The sequence below is a fragment of the Acartia tonsa genome, chromosome 10 (assembly GCF_053477335.1).
Source record: "Acartia tonsa isolate MP-2025a chromosome 10, ASM5347733v1, whole genome shotgun sequence".
Classification (NCBI taxonomy): Eukaryota; Metazoa; Arthropoda; class Copepoda; order Calanoida; family Acartiidae; genus Acartia; species Acartia tonsa.
The window spans coordinates 20632465-20652769 of NC_137269.1; the positions used below are offsets into that span (position 1 = coordinate 20632465).

The 20305-nt window shown below is 29.9% G+C and overlaps 2 protein-coding genes across 3 annotated transcripts in view; one reads left to right on the top strand and one right to left on the bottom strand.

Moving 5' to 3' along the window:
* Nucleotides 1-20305, top strand: part of LOC145329619 (uncharacterized) — a 330978-nt gene that overhangs the window by 92460 nt on the left and 218213 nt on the right. The window lies entirely within an intron of this gene.
* LOC145330717 (uncharacterized) overlaps nucleotides 1-20305 on the bottom strand; it is a 90922-nt gene that overhangs the window by 31398 nt on the left and 39219 nt on the right. Inside the window, exons 14-17 of the mRNA XM_080175383.1 lie at nucleotides 20123-20175; nucleotides 19568-19625; nucleotides 4820-4903; nucleotides 4394-4447 (exon numbers count right to left, since the gene is read on the bottom strand). Of these exons, the coding sequence (XP_080031509.1) occupies nucleotides 4394-4447; nucleotides 4820-4903; nucleotides 19568-19625; nucleotides 20123-20175 (249 nt within the window). The remainder of the gene's footprint in view (nucleotides 1-4393; nucleotides 4448-4819; nucleotides 4904-19567; nucleotides 19626-20122; nucleotides 20176-20305) is intronic.

Here is a 20305-nt window from a genome sequence, read left to right on the forward strand (position 1 = left end):
CAATTTGGGTACAACGACCCTTTAAACACATTTTTCATACTTAAAAGTTAGTAGATAAAGTACTGACTGCACTTAATTTTACTAACACAGATATTATAAATTTTTTGGCCATTTTAAATAAAATATTTAAAGAATGTAACCTAAGTATTTTGAGAAAGTCAATGAAAATCATTCCTTGCTTTTAGAAACTGAACAGATTTTTTCATTAATACTTATCTTTTACAAAATTATAAATGTTTTGTACTAAACATTATTTGAGATGAGATGCTACACCAATAAATCTTGCCTAATCGTCCAAGGATTTACAATTCCAAGTCAAACTACTTAAACTTAAATTCTTTGCTAAACACAATTATCTTTTCTGTCAATTGCAATTTTATCAAGTTTATCAAATTAGTTTTACAATAATTTACAAAGAAATAGAATGAGATTGTAATAATTGAATAATAAATTAGTATTGCAGTCGAAGTGATGTTAAATAATTCATAGAATGAATGTACGCACAGAGTGAGTTTGGGAGTAGATATTTATTAGCCAAGGGAATTAGCAGCTTATGAAAGCATATGTTCCCTATAGATAGAGGGACCGGCAGTAAAATAGCCTAGAACTATAACGGGACCTATGTAAAGTCATGATAAAGAATATATAGCTCAGAAAATAGCGAGATCTTAACGGACAATAAAAAAATACTTTTTATAATAGGATAATGTATTATATTATATTTATAGTTAGCCAAAATATAGACTTCCTAATTAAACAACTTATTCCGTTAGCCGTGTTGTGTCTACTTTAGACTAGAGTGGTAGGTTTACATTTCCGGAAAACTTTTTGCTTCACAATTATCATGTTTAAAGGGAGTATTCAGTGGAAAATTAATTACTTTTTATTTAATATTTAAGAATTTTTTTTTGACCACTAACCGTTCAGATTGAGATTGGTGATTTCTATTTCATTGAATGTCCCCTATATCTCTATTATAGACTAAAGAGTTTTTGTATAAAGCATAAAATTGCAATAAAAAAATTTACTTTTTAAAAGTTTGTGTATTAAAGTTGTTAATAAGATCCTCTTTTTAAAGTTAGTTATAAAAGTATTAATTACTTTTAAACTTTCAACAGAAAAAATGTTTTATATCAGGCTTCCTTAAAAAATTTAGTTTGCCTGTCCGACTAGATTGCACGCTACTTCAATTAATTAATACTAATAAGCGGTACTTTGAAAATTTAGCATTTTTATAACTTTAAAACACCTAGCTCTGTAATTTGCCTGAGCTTGATCTTTAAATCCTTTTAGTGGCGATTCAGATCGGGGCGCGCCAAAATTTCAGCCAATCACAGCGCTGCATTTTGAAAATGCAGCGCTGTGATTGGCTGAATGTTTGGCGCGCCCCGATCCAAATCACCCCTAAAATGATTTAAAGATCAAGCCCTGTTCTACTAAGTGTAATATCCATGATTATGAAATATTTTTTGCCCTTTTAATCACTAGATAAGAATTTAACAAAATAGTTATAATTTATGATAAATTTTAAATGCACAATTAGAATTATTTTCTCAAAAATGTGTTTTTATTATTTATAATGATAGTCAAGAAAATGCAAAAGCGCCAATGGGCAATACTGTTAACATAATTATTGTCTGATATAGTAGCATTGATTTTAAAACAAGGATTTATTTCAAAGAAATCAAATTGATCTTGAATATTTTCATATCTTTATTCTCGAAAAATAAAGAGGAAACATTAAATGGCCAATAGGCTAGGAGCACAAGGTGTTATCCTACTTGGTACATAATATACACTATTAAAAAGTTAGCAGACAGTTCCTGAGTTATGACCAGAGTATAAATCATACTAAATAAATACGGATACCTGGAATATCAACTATTTAAGGAGAGGTAAGTTAGTGGAGATTATGGGTTAGTGTAAGTGGCCTTTCTTTAAGTTCTGTAGGTAGCAAGTTTGAGTCTAACCACATTACAAAACACTAACAAATTGCTTACTTTCAAGCTTTATTATAATGTTTAATTTATTAGTATTTAGAATGAATAAAAATTGTCATACTTTAAAAAGTTAGGAGAATGACTATTTATAGAGTTTAAGACATTTGTTTTCGCTTTGATCGAGGCTGTAATTCTTATTTCTATTCTAAAGTTTGTATAAAACATTAATAAAGTTTGGGCTTTTAAGATAATTTTTAATAGCTAAAGGGAGCTATTTTTGTATTAAAAGTTGAACCAATTTACCTATTACATTCCCATTTCATAGTTGTATACATAGTGGTTTATTTATTTAGTTGCAAAATTCAAAATAATCTCAAGTTTCAAATTCAAAAACTGGATTAACTAATTAATTTATTTTTAGGTTAAATCAAAGGTTGTAAGTTTCTCATTGAAAAGCATTTTTTTTCGTGAGGGATATGATTAATTGCCTAATATTTACACTGACTTTATGACCAATATAAATCTTCACTGATTGGTCTAATATTTCGACTGGATTGCATAACCTTTTATCTTATTAAGAACTTTTCTTGTTAATGGCGATTCATAACACGATAAGGATCAAGACAAAAAGCAAAGAAGAGTATAATTACGCCCTTACAAACCATATCTATAATACAAAGTAGCTTGATGTCTGTCCGTCTGTCCGTCTGTCCGTCTGACCGTCTGTCTGTCCGTCTGTCTGTCTGTCCCTTAAGATCTCGGTAACCACTGAACCGATCGGATTCTACTCTTCAGGGAATATACCTACTGGTCCTGTGGTGGTTTTAGGCTATTTTCTTGGGGGGTGGGACACCCCTAACCCCCCCAAAAATAAAAAAACCCAACCCCCCAAAAATTTTTTTTTACATTTTTTTGTAAAATCTCAGTAACTGCTGATCAAATTGGGCTCTACCCTTCTGGGAATATACCTACTGGTCCTCTGGTGGTTTTAAGCTATTTTCTTGAGGGGTGGGACACCCCAACCCCCCCAAAAATAAAAAAATCCCCACTTCCAAAATTTTTGTAAACAAAAACCAGTAATTGGGGTGGGGGAACCCCACTGCAACATGGGGCGAAGCCCCCATGAATCCCCCCCCCCCGAAATTTTTTTTTTTTAATTTAAATTTTTGTGTATGTGAACAGGATCAGTAATATTTGACATAAAATCACTTCACATAAATTAATTTCACATAAAACATTTGACATAAAGTATCATTTGACATAAACTCATTTCACATAAAGGTACATTTGACATAAAAACGTTTCACATAAACTCATTTGGCATAAAGGTACATTTGGCATAAAGATACATTTCATATAAAGGTATACTTGACATAAAGGTACATTTGACATAAAGGTACATTTCACATAAAGGCACCCCAAGCATGGCAACCGGTGAACAGAATCTCAGTTCTGCACCACAAGCCTTGCACGACTAAAGTTCCCATGTCTATACAGTCATATTTATATGAAAATATTTTAGAAGATTTTTGATTTTTTTTTGAAGATTTTCTTTTAATAATAAATAAAAATTTCTAAAATCTTTTTAAAAAATGGAAAATCTTCAAAAAAAAAATTCAAAAATCTTCTAAAAATATTTTTATATAAATATGACTGTATAGACATGGGAACTTCAGTCGTGCGAGGCTTGTGGTGCAGAACTGAGATTCTGTTCACCGGTTGCCATGCTCGGGGAAAAAAATGACTACCTCGGGTACACTTTGAAATGTATCTTTATGTGAAACGTTTTATGCCAAGTGTACCTTTATGTCAAATGTACCTTTATGCCAAGTGTACCTTTATGTCAAACGTACCTTTATGTCAAATGTACCTTTATGTCAAATGTACCTTTATGTCAAATGTATCTTTATGTGAAACGTTTTTATGTGAAGTGTACCTTTATGGCAAATGTACCTTTATGGCAAATGTTTTTATGTCAAATGTACCTTTATGTGAAGTGATTTTATGTCAAATGTTTTATGTGAAATGAATTTATGTTAAATGATATTATGTCAAATATTACTGATCCATGCGAACAACCTAGGTTTAATTTTTACGAATTGAAATTTTTGTGTATACGGCAAACAAATTGGGTTAAATTTGTACAAATCAAAATTTTTGTGCATAAAGCGCACAACCTGGGTTTAATTTTACCACAGAGTAATTAAACAAAGAATAATTATTTTGAATGTTTCTATTAAGAAGGGTTGACTTCCCATAACTATATAGGGCGAAGCCCCTAGAGGCTAGGGGCGAAGCCGCTAGTGAATATATAATTTATTGAAAGATTTATTGAGAAGTTTCTTTAATATAAAAATCACTTTAATACTATAAAAGTTAAAATTTGCTAGGTCTGAATTGTTTGGCATGGCTTTTTATGTATGTGTTCATTCCTGTTTTCTATCTAATATTACCTAAATGTGTTCCTTGAACAGCAAAAGGCTCAGAAAATGGTGAACTCTTCAACTCTAAAAAATTATATTATATAATAGTTAATTAAAAATCCAAGACTATAATAATATTTATTTTCTCTAAAGAAAGCTTTATGTGTTTGTTAAATGTAATTATCAGTTTGATTTAATAAATGATAGAATTTTTATATTTCAGATCAAGGTTGAGCAGAGCGTAGAAATACACCAAGTAAAGAAAAGCATGTCAATAAACAAAAATTAAAGAAAAGCAGGCAAATATTTTGTCAAGTAAGGTGTGTCCGTAAGTTTTGACCTTTCCCATCCTTTACCTCCCCCCCCCCCCCCCCAATTTGAATTTTATTTTGGAGGATTTGGGAGATAAAATTAACTTAATATCTATTGAGCTGTCCCTCACTGATGAAACCTTACCTATAAGCATATCAGGACCAGATGATATTATTTTCGGCACTGGTCCACCTCGACAAAACCGCATCAGTATGGCAGGCAGTGGTCCTGAAATAAAAAGTTTTATTTTGCAGTGCAAAATTATATTTTATATTAAACAAGGTCATTTATGTCCATACGAAGCCCATAAACCACATCATTTTAGAACCATGGTAGATGTACTTAGCCACCAGTTAACCGTAGGGAGATCATTAAAACCTTAAACAATTATTTAGACAATTAGCGGTATTAAATTGGCGGAGTATGGGCGATAGTTTAGCCAAGTAATGTTGTTAAACTTTTAAATAATTTCTCATATCAAGAGTTTTTATTTCGTCTAATTTTTGTTACATAATTCATACCGATTAGAATAAATCAAATCTCTAGTAGTGAGTGTATGTACTATGTAGATATTTTGTATGGTATATGGCCATGAAAATAAGATGGGTATGATAAATGGAGGAACAATAAGTAAATGTACAATGCTAGGCAGATGAACTAATATTTCTTCCATATTTAAATACAAAATAATTGTTTCCTATCAACCCCTTAAAATATTTAGATTTTGTTAATGAATGAAGCCTAATTGATTTTTGAAGTCAATGGCAAAAATTTGAATTTTTATATGTAATTATAAATGACATAACACATTAAAATGCACATTTTCTCAAAGGACCAAAGGCCAGTATTCTTTTACTCTTGGTCAATTAAAATGTATCTGGCCCATAATTGGTCATTTGTATTGTAAGCGTCACTTTTTATTAGGTTCTTTAGGCTGCTTCGCCAAAACGCTTAAGAAAGAGTGTATTATACTCTGTATATTCAAGAAAGCAAGAAGTATTTCAACTGCCCAACATTTAAAGGGAACCGTTCATATGTTTTCAAGATCTTGAAAAGAGAAAACAATGAGTTTAGTAAGGCTCAGCAGCCAGAGCCGCGTAATTCAAACCAGTCTTCTGCTAATTCTGGACAATCCTCAGCCACCTGACAGCATTCTGAAACCGCAGACGCGGAAAGTGAAAGTTTATCAGTTCTAAAAGCAGCTATAGATAGATAAAAATCTTAAATAATTATGACAAAATTATTGTATATCTGCGTAGTATTATACAATAGCATGTTAATATTCAGGGAGTAAGGGAGGGGACAATGGATCGAATTTTTAATCTTTAGGAGTCTCAGACTTTGGGGACTGGCTTAAAGGGAATGTGCAAGAATTTAGCAGTTTCTGACTGAGTTTGGGGACTTGCGCAAGAAATGCCGTTACTCGCTATGTTAGTTTTGAATATATATAGTTTTGCAGACAGAGAGTAGTTCAAATATAAATACACGGCCCCCCTCCCATACTATATTTCACTCCCTTCATCCCCACCTCCTTTTTAAAAGTAGACGAGAAAGGGAAATGGAGAAGAGAGGTGGGGGAAATAAACAGGATAAAAAGGGGCAGGAAGGCGTGCGGGTCATATACTTGCCCATCCAGCTACACGCCTGCCTGCCCCTTTTTTCCGTGTTCACTTTACTTGCCTCCAAATCTCTTTTCTCTTTCCCTGTCATCTGAAAAGATCCAGGGAGATATTTCTAGTAATTAATTACAGAATGGTTATGTCAGTCTGTAATACTGGTAATCTTATTTTCAAATGATTGCTTTTTTTCTTGGAACTTTTTTCTTAGTTTATGGTTTTCTAGATTTAATCAACAATCACTTTACAATTTCCACCATATTTTCGGGATTATTCTGGTTTTCATTGCCTTTCTTCAAAAACTCTTAAATTGAATTAATTGCCCATTGTCCCCTCCCTTACTCCCTGGTTAATATTAGTTACATATATTTAGAAATAATCAAAGTTTCAAAATAAGGTGTTAAATCTAACTGGCAAAATGTTGTGATTAAATAGTTTTCCTTTAGATAAAACATACCATTTTTTTTAAAATCTGCAATCGCAACAGTCACTTTATAACATAATTCCTAACATAATTAAGAATTCAAAAACCGCTTTTTGATAAATGATAAGCATCTCCGTAGGCAGCTGACCAGCCCTGGTATTTAGTGGTTGCTACTTGTTCAAACAAAAAACACATCAAATATTGGAAATTTTGTTTTGTATCCCGTGTATGTAGTTGCTAGGAAGGATAGTTTGTATGAACAGAGAAAGGCCAGGGAAATATATTCAGTGATTTTACACAGCTGCATATATATTTTAGTTTTATCTTAACTTCTTTGATTCTCTATCAATATACAACCCAAGTTGGTAAAATAGAGTCACCCACTCCCCGTTAAATATAGAATTTAAAGGGTTCAAAAAGGGCGTTAATAATCATATCATTTAGGGTAGTGAAAAATAGGAAATCAAACTGAAATGTTTTCAAGGGGTGTGTGTGTAAACTATTGACATTTCTAAACTTATTTTTCCAAGAATTTCATTCTAAAGTTTAATGTCATACAAAAATTAAATATTAAATCAGATTAACAAGCTAAGTTACATGAAGTTCAAATGTAATTTAACAGAAAATGAGCCATCGCATAGGATTTTAAATGTATTTACTTTTCTTATGCTATACCCAATTTTGATTAGGTGTTATACAGTTTTTCAGCCATTAATGCCTTTTAACAATACCAAAGATTTGCTCAAAACCTTTTTTTTTTATTTTAAGAATTCCAGAAAAAAAGTTACTGCTCTTTCAAGTGAATGGTAAAACCAGCAAATATAAAAAATACAAAAGAATGAATGTCATACATATCAGTTTACTATTTTGTACAGTGATAGTATAAATTAATTTAATAACGTGATTATTAGAAAAATGTAAAATAAACTAAGGGATAATAATGGATGAGAAAGATTCTGATAAAATACTAACTCTTTTAAAAAAATGAACTATTGATGAAAACGTTTGGATATTCCAACCAAGACTTGGTAAGGGTACCAAAAATTTTTTTCCATTTAGTATGAGACCGTGTTAATACGCTTTGTTAATTCGCTTTGTTTATTCGCTCCACATCTATGAAACGGATGTATTGACTAAGTTTGATATTCTAGTATTTACAGTACTAAAGTTTTTTTTGACTGAAGCTTAGGATTTTAATAACTAGTAAACTGATTGAGTTTATAGAAACTTCAAATATGTCCCTGGACGGTTTTAGGCTATTGTCAAATAAAGCATTGGAATTGTTAAAGACTATTTTCCCGTCCCCTTATTCCCCTTCCAATTGAGAGCTCCTGGACGCTAGGGGCTCAGCCACTCGTACTACATACAATATTATACATATTAGCAAATTAAGATTATGGCAATGAAAATAAAGAGTAAAAGTAAACAAACAGACACTATAAATACTATGCTACAAACATAGATTAATTTAGATTCATTGACAGGTAGTTAAATCTTCAGTAGTTTTACTGATCATAAAAAATCATTGTTTTTAAAGCAAAGCTAAAAAGATAACATTTTTTAGACGATATTTATGAAATAACCATTATATTTAGGCTATTAATTGTTGTTGGTGTTTGTCTATATTTTTGTATGGCTCCATGTTACAACTCTCACCCACTCAAACACATTCCTACACAAACAAATATACTTTACACCCACAGGGATATGACAACTTTAGGAAATATGTTGTTCATATATTATTAGAATGTGTGATTATTAAATATTGAGATACTAGAGTTGGCTCGATATAATTATCTCCCTATTGGCTAGTTTTCTATATGCATATCTATTTCTCAATAAATCTATTTTCCTCACCCGGCATTACTATCTAAAAGAAAGTAAATATTTAATAATTTAAATGATTTTTAAAAGATTTTTTTAAATTATATTTTTTTCTTTACATTACCATCACCAAAGGGTTAATGATGATGATTACAATTTTAGTTTAATATTTGAACACACAAAATGTCGCCACAATCGAATTCTTTTAAAACATAGTTTTCTTAAATTTATCATATTATAAATTTAAATTTTCTTTTTTATGATTAGAAATTAAATACATCAATATAAGGTAAATAGCAACATGAAATGAAAAAAATTAATTTATTTTTAATAAAGTAAAATAATGGGTCTTATCGTTCTGGGCAATGACAGTTTATTATGGATTATTGGAGCACTATGAGTTTTAATCATATATTCCTTGGAAAACTTGAGCTCGTTTATAGACATTTATTTCCTATATAGATCTGACATGGATCTTGAAGCAATTAAGCAGGCCGTTTTGTACATGTTAAAAATTGGAATATTTCATTAAATAAAAGTAATCGCAAATATACTTAGTAAATAATTTATAGGCTTCTATATCTATAGTTAAACTAGTGGTTACGAAGGCCTCTAGGGACTTTGTAAAGAGAGGGGTGTGGAGTTTTAAAGTTTTAACTATATGTTTGTGGGGAAGCTTCACTTTAAAGAAGAGCTAGATATTCTGGTACAGAAAGACACACAGACAACCTGCCTCTTTTACAAAAGTATAGGATTAATCTTATAAGTGAAGAAAATGGAAGTAACATAGTTTTTTTTGCTATGATCACGTGTCTAGACTGACTAAATTATCCTATATTTACCGTTGCATGATTTTCTTTTAAATTAAAAGATTTATTCAATTCTAAGCTTTTTATTTAAAAAATATTATGTTTTTTATTAACAATGTATAATTAAAATTTTCATTTCCTTCCCTAACTAGAAAAAAATACTTTTGTTTTAACACTGTATTTGCTTATAGTTAAATACTCAAATATATCCACACACTTTCACACATCCATAGACACAAGCAGAAATGTAAATAGAAATATCATCTATTCCATCTTTCTATTCACAATTCTATAATATTTACATAACTCAATGTCAAGAGCAGAGTTGGGGGATAGGTCACTGGAAAATAACTCAAAAGCTTTCTTAAAAACATCTCTTGTTATGAAGATTAAACAAGGATAATAACATCCATAATAACAAGGTAAACAAATCAGGCAGTCAAACAAATGAACATCAGCAAAGATATTAATATTTTAGAAAAGTAATATTACCTAAAAGTTAAGTGTTAACAAAATTCTATTAAACCTGCCTCAAAATTGTTTAGAAAACAAGTAAAATCAACAGTAGGAAATAGACATACGGACTCTCTGGTAGTTATATTTGAGTTGCTACGCTTTCTACATTGCGTTTATTTGTTACAAGAACTACCATACGTAGTTTACGATTGATATGAGAATTCTAATTTGTCTAAACTTATATTTACGATTTGACTATGGACTGATTTACCATAAATGTGAAAAGCTTTGCTTGAAATAAATTTTAATTCATCATTATTTCTCGACTAGTAGAAGAGATCAAGAAATGAAATAGCACTCAAAATATGAATCAATACATCATTACATCGAGGGATTCATTAAAAGTTGGGTAGATAGATAACATTCTAGATTATGACTTGTTTCAATATATAAAAAAACTAGAATTATATAAAAATAGATCAACCTAAAAATTGATTAAATGACCATTATTGACAAATAGGACTATTCTTTTATAAAAATAATAGAAAGTCTGTCTTCTGTCGTGCAGCGTGGCATCTTGATAACAGCTTAACCGATATGAATTTTCTTTACAGTGAAGATTCTTATAGTCCCATATAAGATTTGTAACTTTTTGGCATCTCAACCCTCCCAGTATATATCGTCCCTAGTAAAAATAGTCCCTCCGCAATTTTTTTTCTTCTCATTTTACTATTTGGACTTAATTAAAAAGAGAGGGTCAACTTTGAACTCTCCCCCCCCCCCTCAAGTGCCCTAAGAAGTCTCTAGTAGCGTTGCATATAGACATAAATGAAGTATTTTAACAATAATTGATAAACATAAATGAAACAAAGTAAATTCCATTTTAGGAAGACCACATTTTTCCATTTTAAGATAATCCTCTAATTTTATTCTAGTAAAGGAAAAAAATATTCTTTTCAGCTTCCTATAATTGAATATAGAAAATACAAGGTAATTCTCTTACAACAATGTAATGTAATATTCATTGATATAAAGAAGGAGAAACTGATAACTTTAATCCTATAGAAACCAAACACCAACTCTTATATTTTTATGTATGATAAAGAAAATTGGTTAGCTGGGCATATTCTATCTTTTATCATTGAGAATACTCCTGAGGTGTAATAAGATATTACCAATGTTATTATAAATATACTATATAGGTTATCTTAACACATACAAAATATCTGTAAGTGAATGTAAAGTAATATCCTACAACTGATTAATTGATTAACTTTTTATGGTTTGGACCTTTGTGATAGAAAAATAACACAAACTTTTGTATATATTTATGTAGCTGATTTTTACCTTAGACATGGAAATTTCTTGTACTTTGTAACATTAGAAGGTTCAGGTAGAAGGCCTTTGTAAAATATAATTTTCCTGGGGTCTATTATCTCCAAAAAACCTTCAACTTTAGTGGCCGCTAGCTGCCAAACAGATGAACATTATTATACCCACACATTGTTATTAGTGGCCTATATAAGAGAAGGCCTTTAAAAAATGGAATAACCAATATGCAATGATAAACAATAAAAGCTTTTTGCTCATTTATGTGCGATGCGAGATTAGTATGCATTATTGAGTAATAGCTATTACCGATTATTGTAGACCCTTTTTTGTCGGTTAAATTTTGTGCGAATATGATATATAGGTTCAGTTGTTTAGCTGCTAGCAGCCTTTAAGGTTAATAGATTTTGTAATCTATCCCAGTAACATATTACCGTGAACTCTCCATTAGATATTTCATACTTTAAAAAAAAGTTTTCTTCAGATCAAAGGCTTTAAAATCAAAAATACTTCATGACCTCATTTATCTTAAGAATGTGAAGCAAATTTAATTTTCAGTACTAAAAGACAAAAAATATGGTAAGATGGCATATAACACGGTCTCTTTATGCTAATTTACTAATTAGGTCTCATTTAAAATTTTTTAATATTGAACTTCAAAATCTATATATGTCTCAGGTTTCTCTTAGCTTAAGAAATTGTCATTAATTAAGAATTTTGCTTTTAGCCTACCCCTTTATACTCTTATAGCAGGAATGAGTCTCACAATCCAAAATGAAAATATATCTACTTCTGGATGTAATTGTACATATTGTATCTCTTTTATTAGAGGATGTAGCAAATTTGGACATTTATCTAATCTAAAGGTTTATAGGGCATATTGTTATGTCCAGATAGATCATTAATAAAGGAGAAAATTTAGGAAAACATATATTTATGTGCTTCCTAATAGTGAATAATTTTCAAATGTAAAAAACATGATTATATAAGATATTGGTAATTTTTAATTTTTACCAATTTTCTTCATTGCAATAAAAATACCTTTATTTTTTATTATTTTTATTGGAATTATTATTCCTAATGTTAATGCACAATCTTTTCTTAACTCTCTTCAAATCTCCATTGATTTTTGTTTTCGATACCACTGCTTGTGCTGTATCAAAATAATTTGTCAAATGTTACTGACTAGACATTTTAAATAAACTGAACATATCCCCTCTTCACCATTGAAGCTGTTAGTGTCAAGCATTGTGCAATAATCCTACTTTGAAGCAAACAGTTGCAGGGGATTAGGTAGAGTGAGAGAAACAACCAGCACAAAGCACAAATTCTATTGCTGAATCTCCCTTGAGTATTTTATAATTTCAACCTATTTTTATAAATGCAGTTTTAAAGACTTTTGCAAGCATTGCACAACCAACAACTTAGACATATTTAGCAGCTTAATTTATATTTTATTGCAATAATTCAGTACTTTGCAAACTCAATCAGCAGGTTCATTTTGTACATTCAAAATATACAATATACACGTCCAAAAAATCTTTGTATCTTTCTTGGAACTATTTTGTATTTATACATTTACATTAGGTTCTTTTCCTACTTGAAAATAATGAATAAAAAAATTAAAACTTCTATGTTAAAAATTTCCTTTTTTTCTAAACATTTCAGTTTTAGTATACAATGGAAACTATCTTTATTGGTACCTTGATATTTTTTTCTTTGAGTAGTAAGACTGCAAACTCTAAAATACTATTTTTTCTGCATGTCTTTGCAATTAAATTTTGTACTAAAATATACTAAAAATCTTTATATCTTAAAAAATTATGCAAAACTTTTATTTTATAATTTCTTGTATTTGTGGGACCACCTGCCTTAATTGGAGTTGAGAAGATGAGAGGGGCTAAGTGAACTGGGTTCAAGAGCTTCTACATCTCACAATTACAACAGAACAAAAGAATTACTTGAAAGAGGTTATTAAGAGAGTTCACTTAGCAAAGATATATATGTATATATTTGCACTCTAAAAAATAATTAAGAATTTTGCTTGAGTTTGAATTAAATCTTAAAGTTAATAACTAAAACATAAAAAGGCATAAACAAATTTTAGAAAGTTATAACCATTATCTAAAAGGTTAAACAATTGTCAAAACATAAAAAAATAAAGGGGTCAAAGTTATATCTAAGTTAGTACTTTTGACAAGTAATATTATTTTTCTCAGAATTCACGCCTGTCCTATTAAAGGTATATCCCTATGCATTGAATGCAAAAAATACCCTTAAAATTAATCAAAATATTGTGTTTTAAATTTTTTAACAGTGTACATACAATATAAGAGATTATATATATTTTATATAATTCTCTTGTTCAATATATATATGATTTAATATAAGGCACCATTGTTATAGAAAATGAACTGCAAAGGATAATTTGATTTAGCACAAATTATATTTGTTCTAAAAATTATAATGGGACAACTTTTTCTTTACTTTATTCATTCAATCTTCAGATAAAAATACATTCAATTTTTTCTGTTTTCCGGGGTCATACTAGAGACGTTAATGCTTTGTCTGGCATGTCATAACAGTATAGAGAATATGGGGAATGCCTTTGCCCATAAATAGGCGAAACTTATTTCCAAGCAAAGTTAGGATATCCAGACAAGGGTCGTGCAATCAAGGTGTTTGTTGTCTGTCGGATGTTTTAAAACTTGATATCTTTGGGTGTTAAAATAGTGCATATAATTCCAATTATTATTGCCCTTACTAGATAATTTTTCTTCATTTATTATCAAGAAATAATCATTTTTCTCTATTAATAACCTTACCTCATTATTATTATTATATATAAATTATTTATAAATTTATTTACAACAGAAATTTTTAAAAATAAAGTTTTGGCTGAATAAAAATTCATTTTTGAATAAGAATGGTAGATTTTCTAGAGTGAACAATTTTTTTCCCCACATAATTTCAATAAATGTGCTAGATTTTAATATGTCATATTGCTATTTTAGTAAGAGTTAAAAAAAAAATTTAGCACATAATTATAAATAAATAAAGAAAAAATTAAGAAGGCTTAAATAGGTTTCATTAATAGGGTGTTTAACGTTTGTTTATTTCTTCCAGCTAATTCAGTAATAAACCCATGAAAATTTATGTTTAGGTATACCTCATACCTGTTTTTTTTTCAACACTTAAAGTTAGAAAAAACAGGATAAATTTTCAGCTGTATAGATGGAACATATATAAAGTTTTAATTCATGAAATGAGGAGGAAAGGTGAAGTAGTAGATAGCAAATAGCCTGCAAAATTTTTCCAATATGAAATGTGTACATAATGTTCCTATATTTGCTAAACAACCTATAGGGAAGGTTGCAAAAAACATGGCAATATTTTCTCATGTGTTTTAGTCAAGGTGATAAGGTATAGAACATCCACAGAAAGTTTAAAATGTGGTTTATAAATCAAAAAATTTTGCAATGATGATAATGATGCAAAGGTGTAGAAACAATAATATCTAAAAACTTTTTAATTTTTATGTTTCAATGTAAGCTAAAAACAAAGAATAAAAAAAAAGAATAAATGTCAATCAACTTCATTAAAATAGCTATAGTAATACATATAAAAGCCATAAGAGTGATTGAGTCGGCTAATAGCTATTTTAAGACATCCATTTTTTAACCTGTTTATGGGCTAAGTCATTTAATAGGTTTTGGTAGAAATAAGTATACTTTTTTGAGGCAATGACTTTACCCTCTGAGGTCCAGAGTTCAGCTAGATGTTAAAGTTAAACTTTTTTTCATAGTGATTAGTAATACTTATCCTAGAGTGGTCAGGTTGAACAAATGATAGTGTTTATCCGCAATGGGAATATAAACTGAGAAGACGAATGGTTTCTAACAGAACTGTATAGTACTCTTTATAATCAGTGGTTTCCCTCAAAGTGCCAGGTAGAAAACTGAACCCCCTCCCCACAATCTCTTTGTTTCGTTAAAAAAGTAAGGTGATTTTATTCTGGTATAAATTGTTACCATTAAATAGGTTAGGTTATACTGGAAACATGGTAGCTACAAAGATCTATATAGGACATGCAGACTTAGGTATAAGGTTAAAAACTACCTTCATCCTTATTTTCAATTTACTTTAAGAAAAGGAGGAACGGGAATTTAATGTTCGACAGGAACCTTTGATGAAAATGATGTTTATACAAACAGTATGTACATTATTTAATATAACATTACAAAATTCAACAATACATGGTACTGTTTTACCATTTCTGAAACTTTTTCTTACAATTAGGACAAAAGTAACATAAAAAAATAATACAAAGAGGGGATTTAACTTGTTTCCGTACGTTTTAGTAAACTATGAAAGCTAAATGTTTAACCCGCCCGAACAAAATCAAGTTTTCATTATCGAGGTTAATCTGCTATTTTTATTGCAAGAATTCAGCTATTAATTTTAAGAATATTTTTGAAACTTCACTTAGCCTCCGGAATAATTTGAGGCTAATCTATTTCTAAATTAAAGTAAGCTTTTCTGACCTTTAGTTTATTTTTTATCATTTGCATAGAAAAGCCTTAAGCTAAAAATAATGTTTTCTGAGAAAAACCGTCGCATAACATTATATTAGAATATGTCAATTTAACACGGAATTATAGGATTACAACTTTATCCTTTCCAAAACTAAAATCTGCATTTTGATTTTATTATTAGCTATCTCATTTAAAAGTTAGAATTAGTATGTAAGTCTAGTAAATAAATATAACATACAGATACATAGAATCATACTATATAATTCAGCCAACAGGAAAACAATGAACAATTCGGCCATATTATTGGTTAGAAAGTGTATAGAATTTGTAACGAAATGGGAATAATTTTTACATTTCGTTCACCTTATGGCGCAGCCGCTAATATTTATTAAAAAATGTGTATATACTATGATACAAATGTACACAATTAATTATCTTTAAATCTATGGTCACTTCACATGATTTGTGATTCACAATTATTATAGAAAAACAAGATCGAATTTGCCAACGAATAGCGCAGCTATATGACAAAAAGTACATCCATACAGAATGCATAATATTTTTGCAATTATATATTCAAAATAAAAGTTGTTAAAAGCAGTCAAGAAGCAAGACACAGTTTCTTGAAATAAATTTAAAAACAAAAGCTAAGCTGCTCTACTTATTTTAAGCAAGACAAATCATATATTAAGTAAAGATGTTTATAATCGGTCAATCTATGAAAACTATAATGCATATTCCTATACCTAATCACAGAGTAATAAAAATATAAATAAATCTTCTCTTAATGCTAAATATCCATTATAAGCAAGGCTTATAATAAAGTGGTGTTGGTACATTACAGCTAAAGTGCTATTTACTAATTATTTGATTTTAAATCTTTTTTTCTACTGTTAGATATGTATATGAGGGGAGGGGACATTGTGCTGTTTATTCCACTAGTCCCCAATTGTTTGATAATATATGCTATTTGTTGGCTTAACAACTCTAGGGACTTGTTATTAAATTTCGATTGGTTGCTCTATCAAGTTGAGTGTCATAACATTTCAAGTACTAATTGTAATCTATAGAAGAGATAACTTTATGTAGCATCTTTCTACATCAAATTATCGGCCATTGTTTTATCTCTTTAGATCCCTGGTATCTGATGGATAATAACCCGTAAGTACCTTCTACATGGTAAATAAGTTACTTTGTCGGAAAGTCTTATCCTAGTATTAAGAGCAGCAGAAGTTCTTTAAACATATTTTGTAAGGGATGACCATTTTTTAGCTTCCGAATTTGCAATCAAAGCAATGAAAAAAAGTAACTGCAATTTCCTCAGTTAGGAAGTGTTTTCGTAAGAAAAGTTTATTTTAAAGTTGAACAGCTCTGTACTTCAATATTACCAAAAATCATATTGCAAATTCATAATTCAAAAAATAAGTTTTTGAACGCTCTTTGATAAGATTTACTATTTTTTGTCATTATCATATACACATAAAATTATTTTATTTTTTTTATTTGCACTGCATCTAAAAATCAATACACCAATCCTATAATATAAAGTAGAAAGGTGTTTTTGTCTTTAGCGAAGGATTGAGCTAACCACTGAACCGATACGGTTGTTCTTTACAGTTTAGCTTCTTAAAGGGAAGGTCCTGGGAAGGATTATAGCCATTTTAAGGGAGAGTCAAGCCACAACAAAACCCCTTCCCCCAAATTTTTTTACTGTTTCTCTTTGAAACTAAAGTAAAAAATTGGGGAGGGGTCAAATTCAAGACATCATCGTCTTAATTACCCCTAGAGGCCTCTAGAGACGTAGCCGCTATAAATACAGTAATAAAAGGTTTGGTAAGATATTAATTAGTAAAAGGAAGCATACAAAAGAAATTGGGACTGATTATTTATTTTTTCCTGTGATTTGTTGCAACCATTAGGAAAAAACAGGTTGATTAGGTCTAATTTTCAGGAAGCATTTTTATAATACAATCCAGGTTGGGGAATAGAGTTTATAAAAGGGAAAATTACTTCGGATCTACTGCAGTTCACGGTAAAATATTGCTGGTAAGCAATATTTCAAAAAATCTATGAATTTTAAAGGCTGCTAGCTGCCAAACGGCTGAACGTACAGATCATACCCGCACACCATTTTAAGCGGCATAAGAAGGCCTACAAATAATCTGGAATAGCCAAGATCTAATTATGCACAGGGAAAGCTTCACTGAAGAAAAAACGCGTAAAATAGGTCTTTTTCGCGCATTTCTCTGCACTGCGAGATAATTATGCATTATTGATTTATGGCTATTCCAGATTATTTGTAGGCCTTCTTATGCCGCTTAAAACAGTGTGCGGGCATGATCTGTATGTTTAGCCGTTTGGCAGCTAGCAGCCTTTAAAATTCATAGATTTTTGGAAATATTGCTTACCAGCAATATTTTACCGTGAACTGCAGTAGATCCATTACTTCTATAACAACAGTAAAAATGATTAAGATTATTTGGCCTATGAAAAAAAACATCACCTTAAACATATATATACATATATATATTTGTTTTCGAATTTTGATTACAACAAATATTTAAGCACTACAATTATATAATCTTATATAACTATGCTATAAATAAGATACTCCAATTCTAAATATAAATATTAAAGCATTGGAATTTTAGATATACAATAAAATGATAGCCCAATCTTTAGATTTTATTTTTAACTGAGGTAGTGTTTCCAGTACTAATCGCAGCCACGTGCGTAAAAAACATCGATAGAAAAAAATCTTCGAACTGGAAAACGCTGAAAAGAAAAAAATCCTCCAATGAAAACTTCCAATAATGTTAATGCTATAAATCTTTCAAGTGTTCCGTGTAAAAATGTTTTATTTTCTTCTGAATAATAGTGCCTGTTTCTAAATTGCAATCCATCAGAATTTAGCCCACCTTGAATTGCAAAAAAAGGTTGCAATTCTGTTAAGCAAAAAATATTGCAAATCTGGTATATAGTAGATAATACACTGTAAGCAAGATTTGCTATTATGAAAACTTTTGATAAGAAAAAGTCCAAGCATCCCCAAGAAAAAGGAAGCTAAATCAATAAGGTTTTAAGGCAGGACAAAGGGAGAGACAATTTTTTGAGACCATAATAAGTTTATATTATCTTTATTGTTGCACTAATAAGTTTAGTATATCACATATTTCTGTATTCTATTAAAAGTTTTAGATGTTGTGTAAATTATTTACAGTGTACTAGTATAATTTTCAATCTGTATATAAGTTAGGACTATGTATTAGAATATAAGCAAAGGACTTTGAAATCATGTTCGAAAATATCCACACATTTTGAATAATGAAGTTAATAAAAAATATAAATCATAATATAATTTCAAATAAAAGACATGACTGAATTATACGAAAATTGGTTGATTATTAAGCTATGTAAACATTATTTCTGTGTAAACCCTAACTATGTATTTACCGCATAAGATGCAAAACTGGGAAAATATGTTTATTTGACAGATAATATTGACAAATCACGTCGACACATTCAGTTACTCAGAATAACCTTTTTTTCATTATTTCTTTTCTAATAACTAAATGCTGTGGCAGTAGCATTTATGAGCTCGGTAATCAAAAGGAAAAAAAGTGCCTTAAACCATACTTAAATCTAAAAATAGATAGCTTTAAACCCTCCCAGAAAAATATGAAGATTCCCTAAAAAAAATCAATCGATCAGTAGTCATCAAAATCTTATGTTACAGAAAAAATTTACTACTTTATACAATAAGATTATATAATTCCATTTGTAGCTTAGCTTAGGTAGAATTATTACATAAAATGAAAAAAATATAGATGTTTATGAAAATAACATGATTTCTGCGCACTTTACCATAAGTGCCTTCAAAGTATATAAAGGTGAATTACCTTGTGGTAAACCAGGTCCATCGTATACTGTAACTGCGTCTCCTTTCCCGTTACATTCCTTAAAGAACATCATTTATAAGAAATATACTTTGAAAACCGGTTTTTTGAAACTTACATTTCTTAAATACATAATTTTTAAGAAATAAACTTTGAAAATCGGTTTTTTGAAACTTTCATAACTAAACACAAATGTAACAAATGAATAAAAGCCCGGGATCGGTAGCTGCAGCCTCAACAGCATCCAACTAAACGGCACATAAGTCACATAATAAGCCACAACCATTACAGCTTAGAAAATGAAAGACACTTTAAGCCTTATACACCCTCAGCCTCAGCAACTCTCAACCGCAGCTACTCTTATCCATCCAGCTTTGTAAACAACTGCAGGCGCTTCCGAACTCATCTGAGGAGCTGCGCATAGGACGATGAAGTCTTGCTGCTTAGAAAAAGAAATAGCCATCATAAGTCGCATCTTGTAAAGCATCATACAAAAAAAATGTGTACAGTTAATACACATAGGTTAGAATATTTAATTGAACCTAAAATTAAGGTTACCTGATCTATGCCCAAACTTTGGTCTATAATTCCATATTTTTCAACTTGTTCACCCTATTATTTTAGGTCAATTTATTAATGCTTAGACGTGCTTAATGCTTAAACGTGAAATCCTTCCTTTGTAGCTTGTAATGAAAATGCGGAAAAATGTGTGTTTTTTAATTGATGCACTATTGTCCTCTC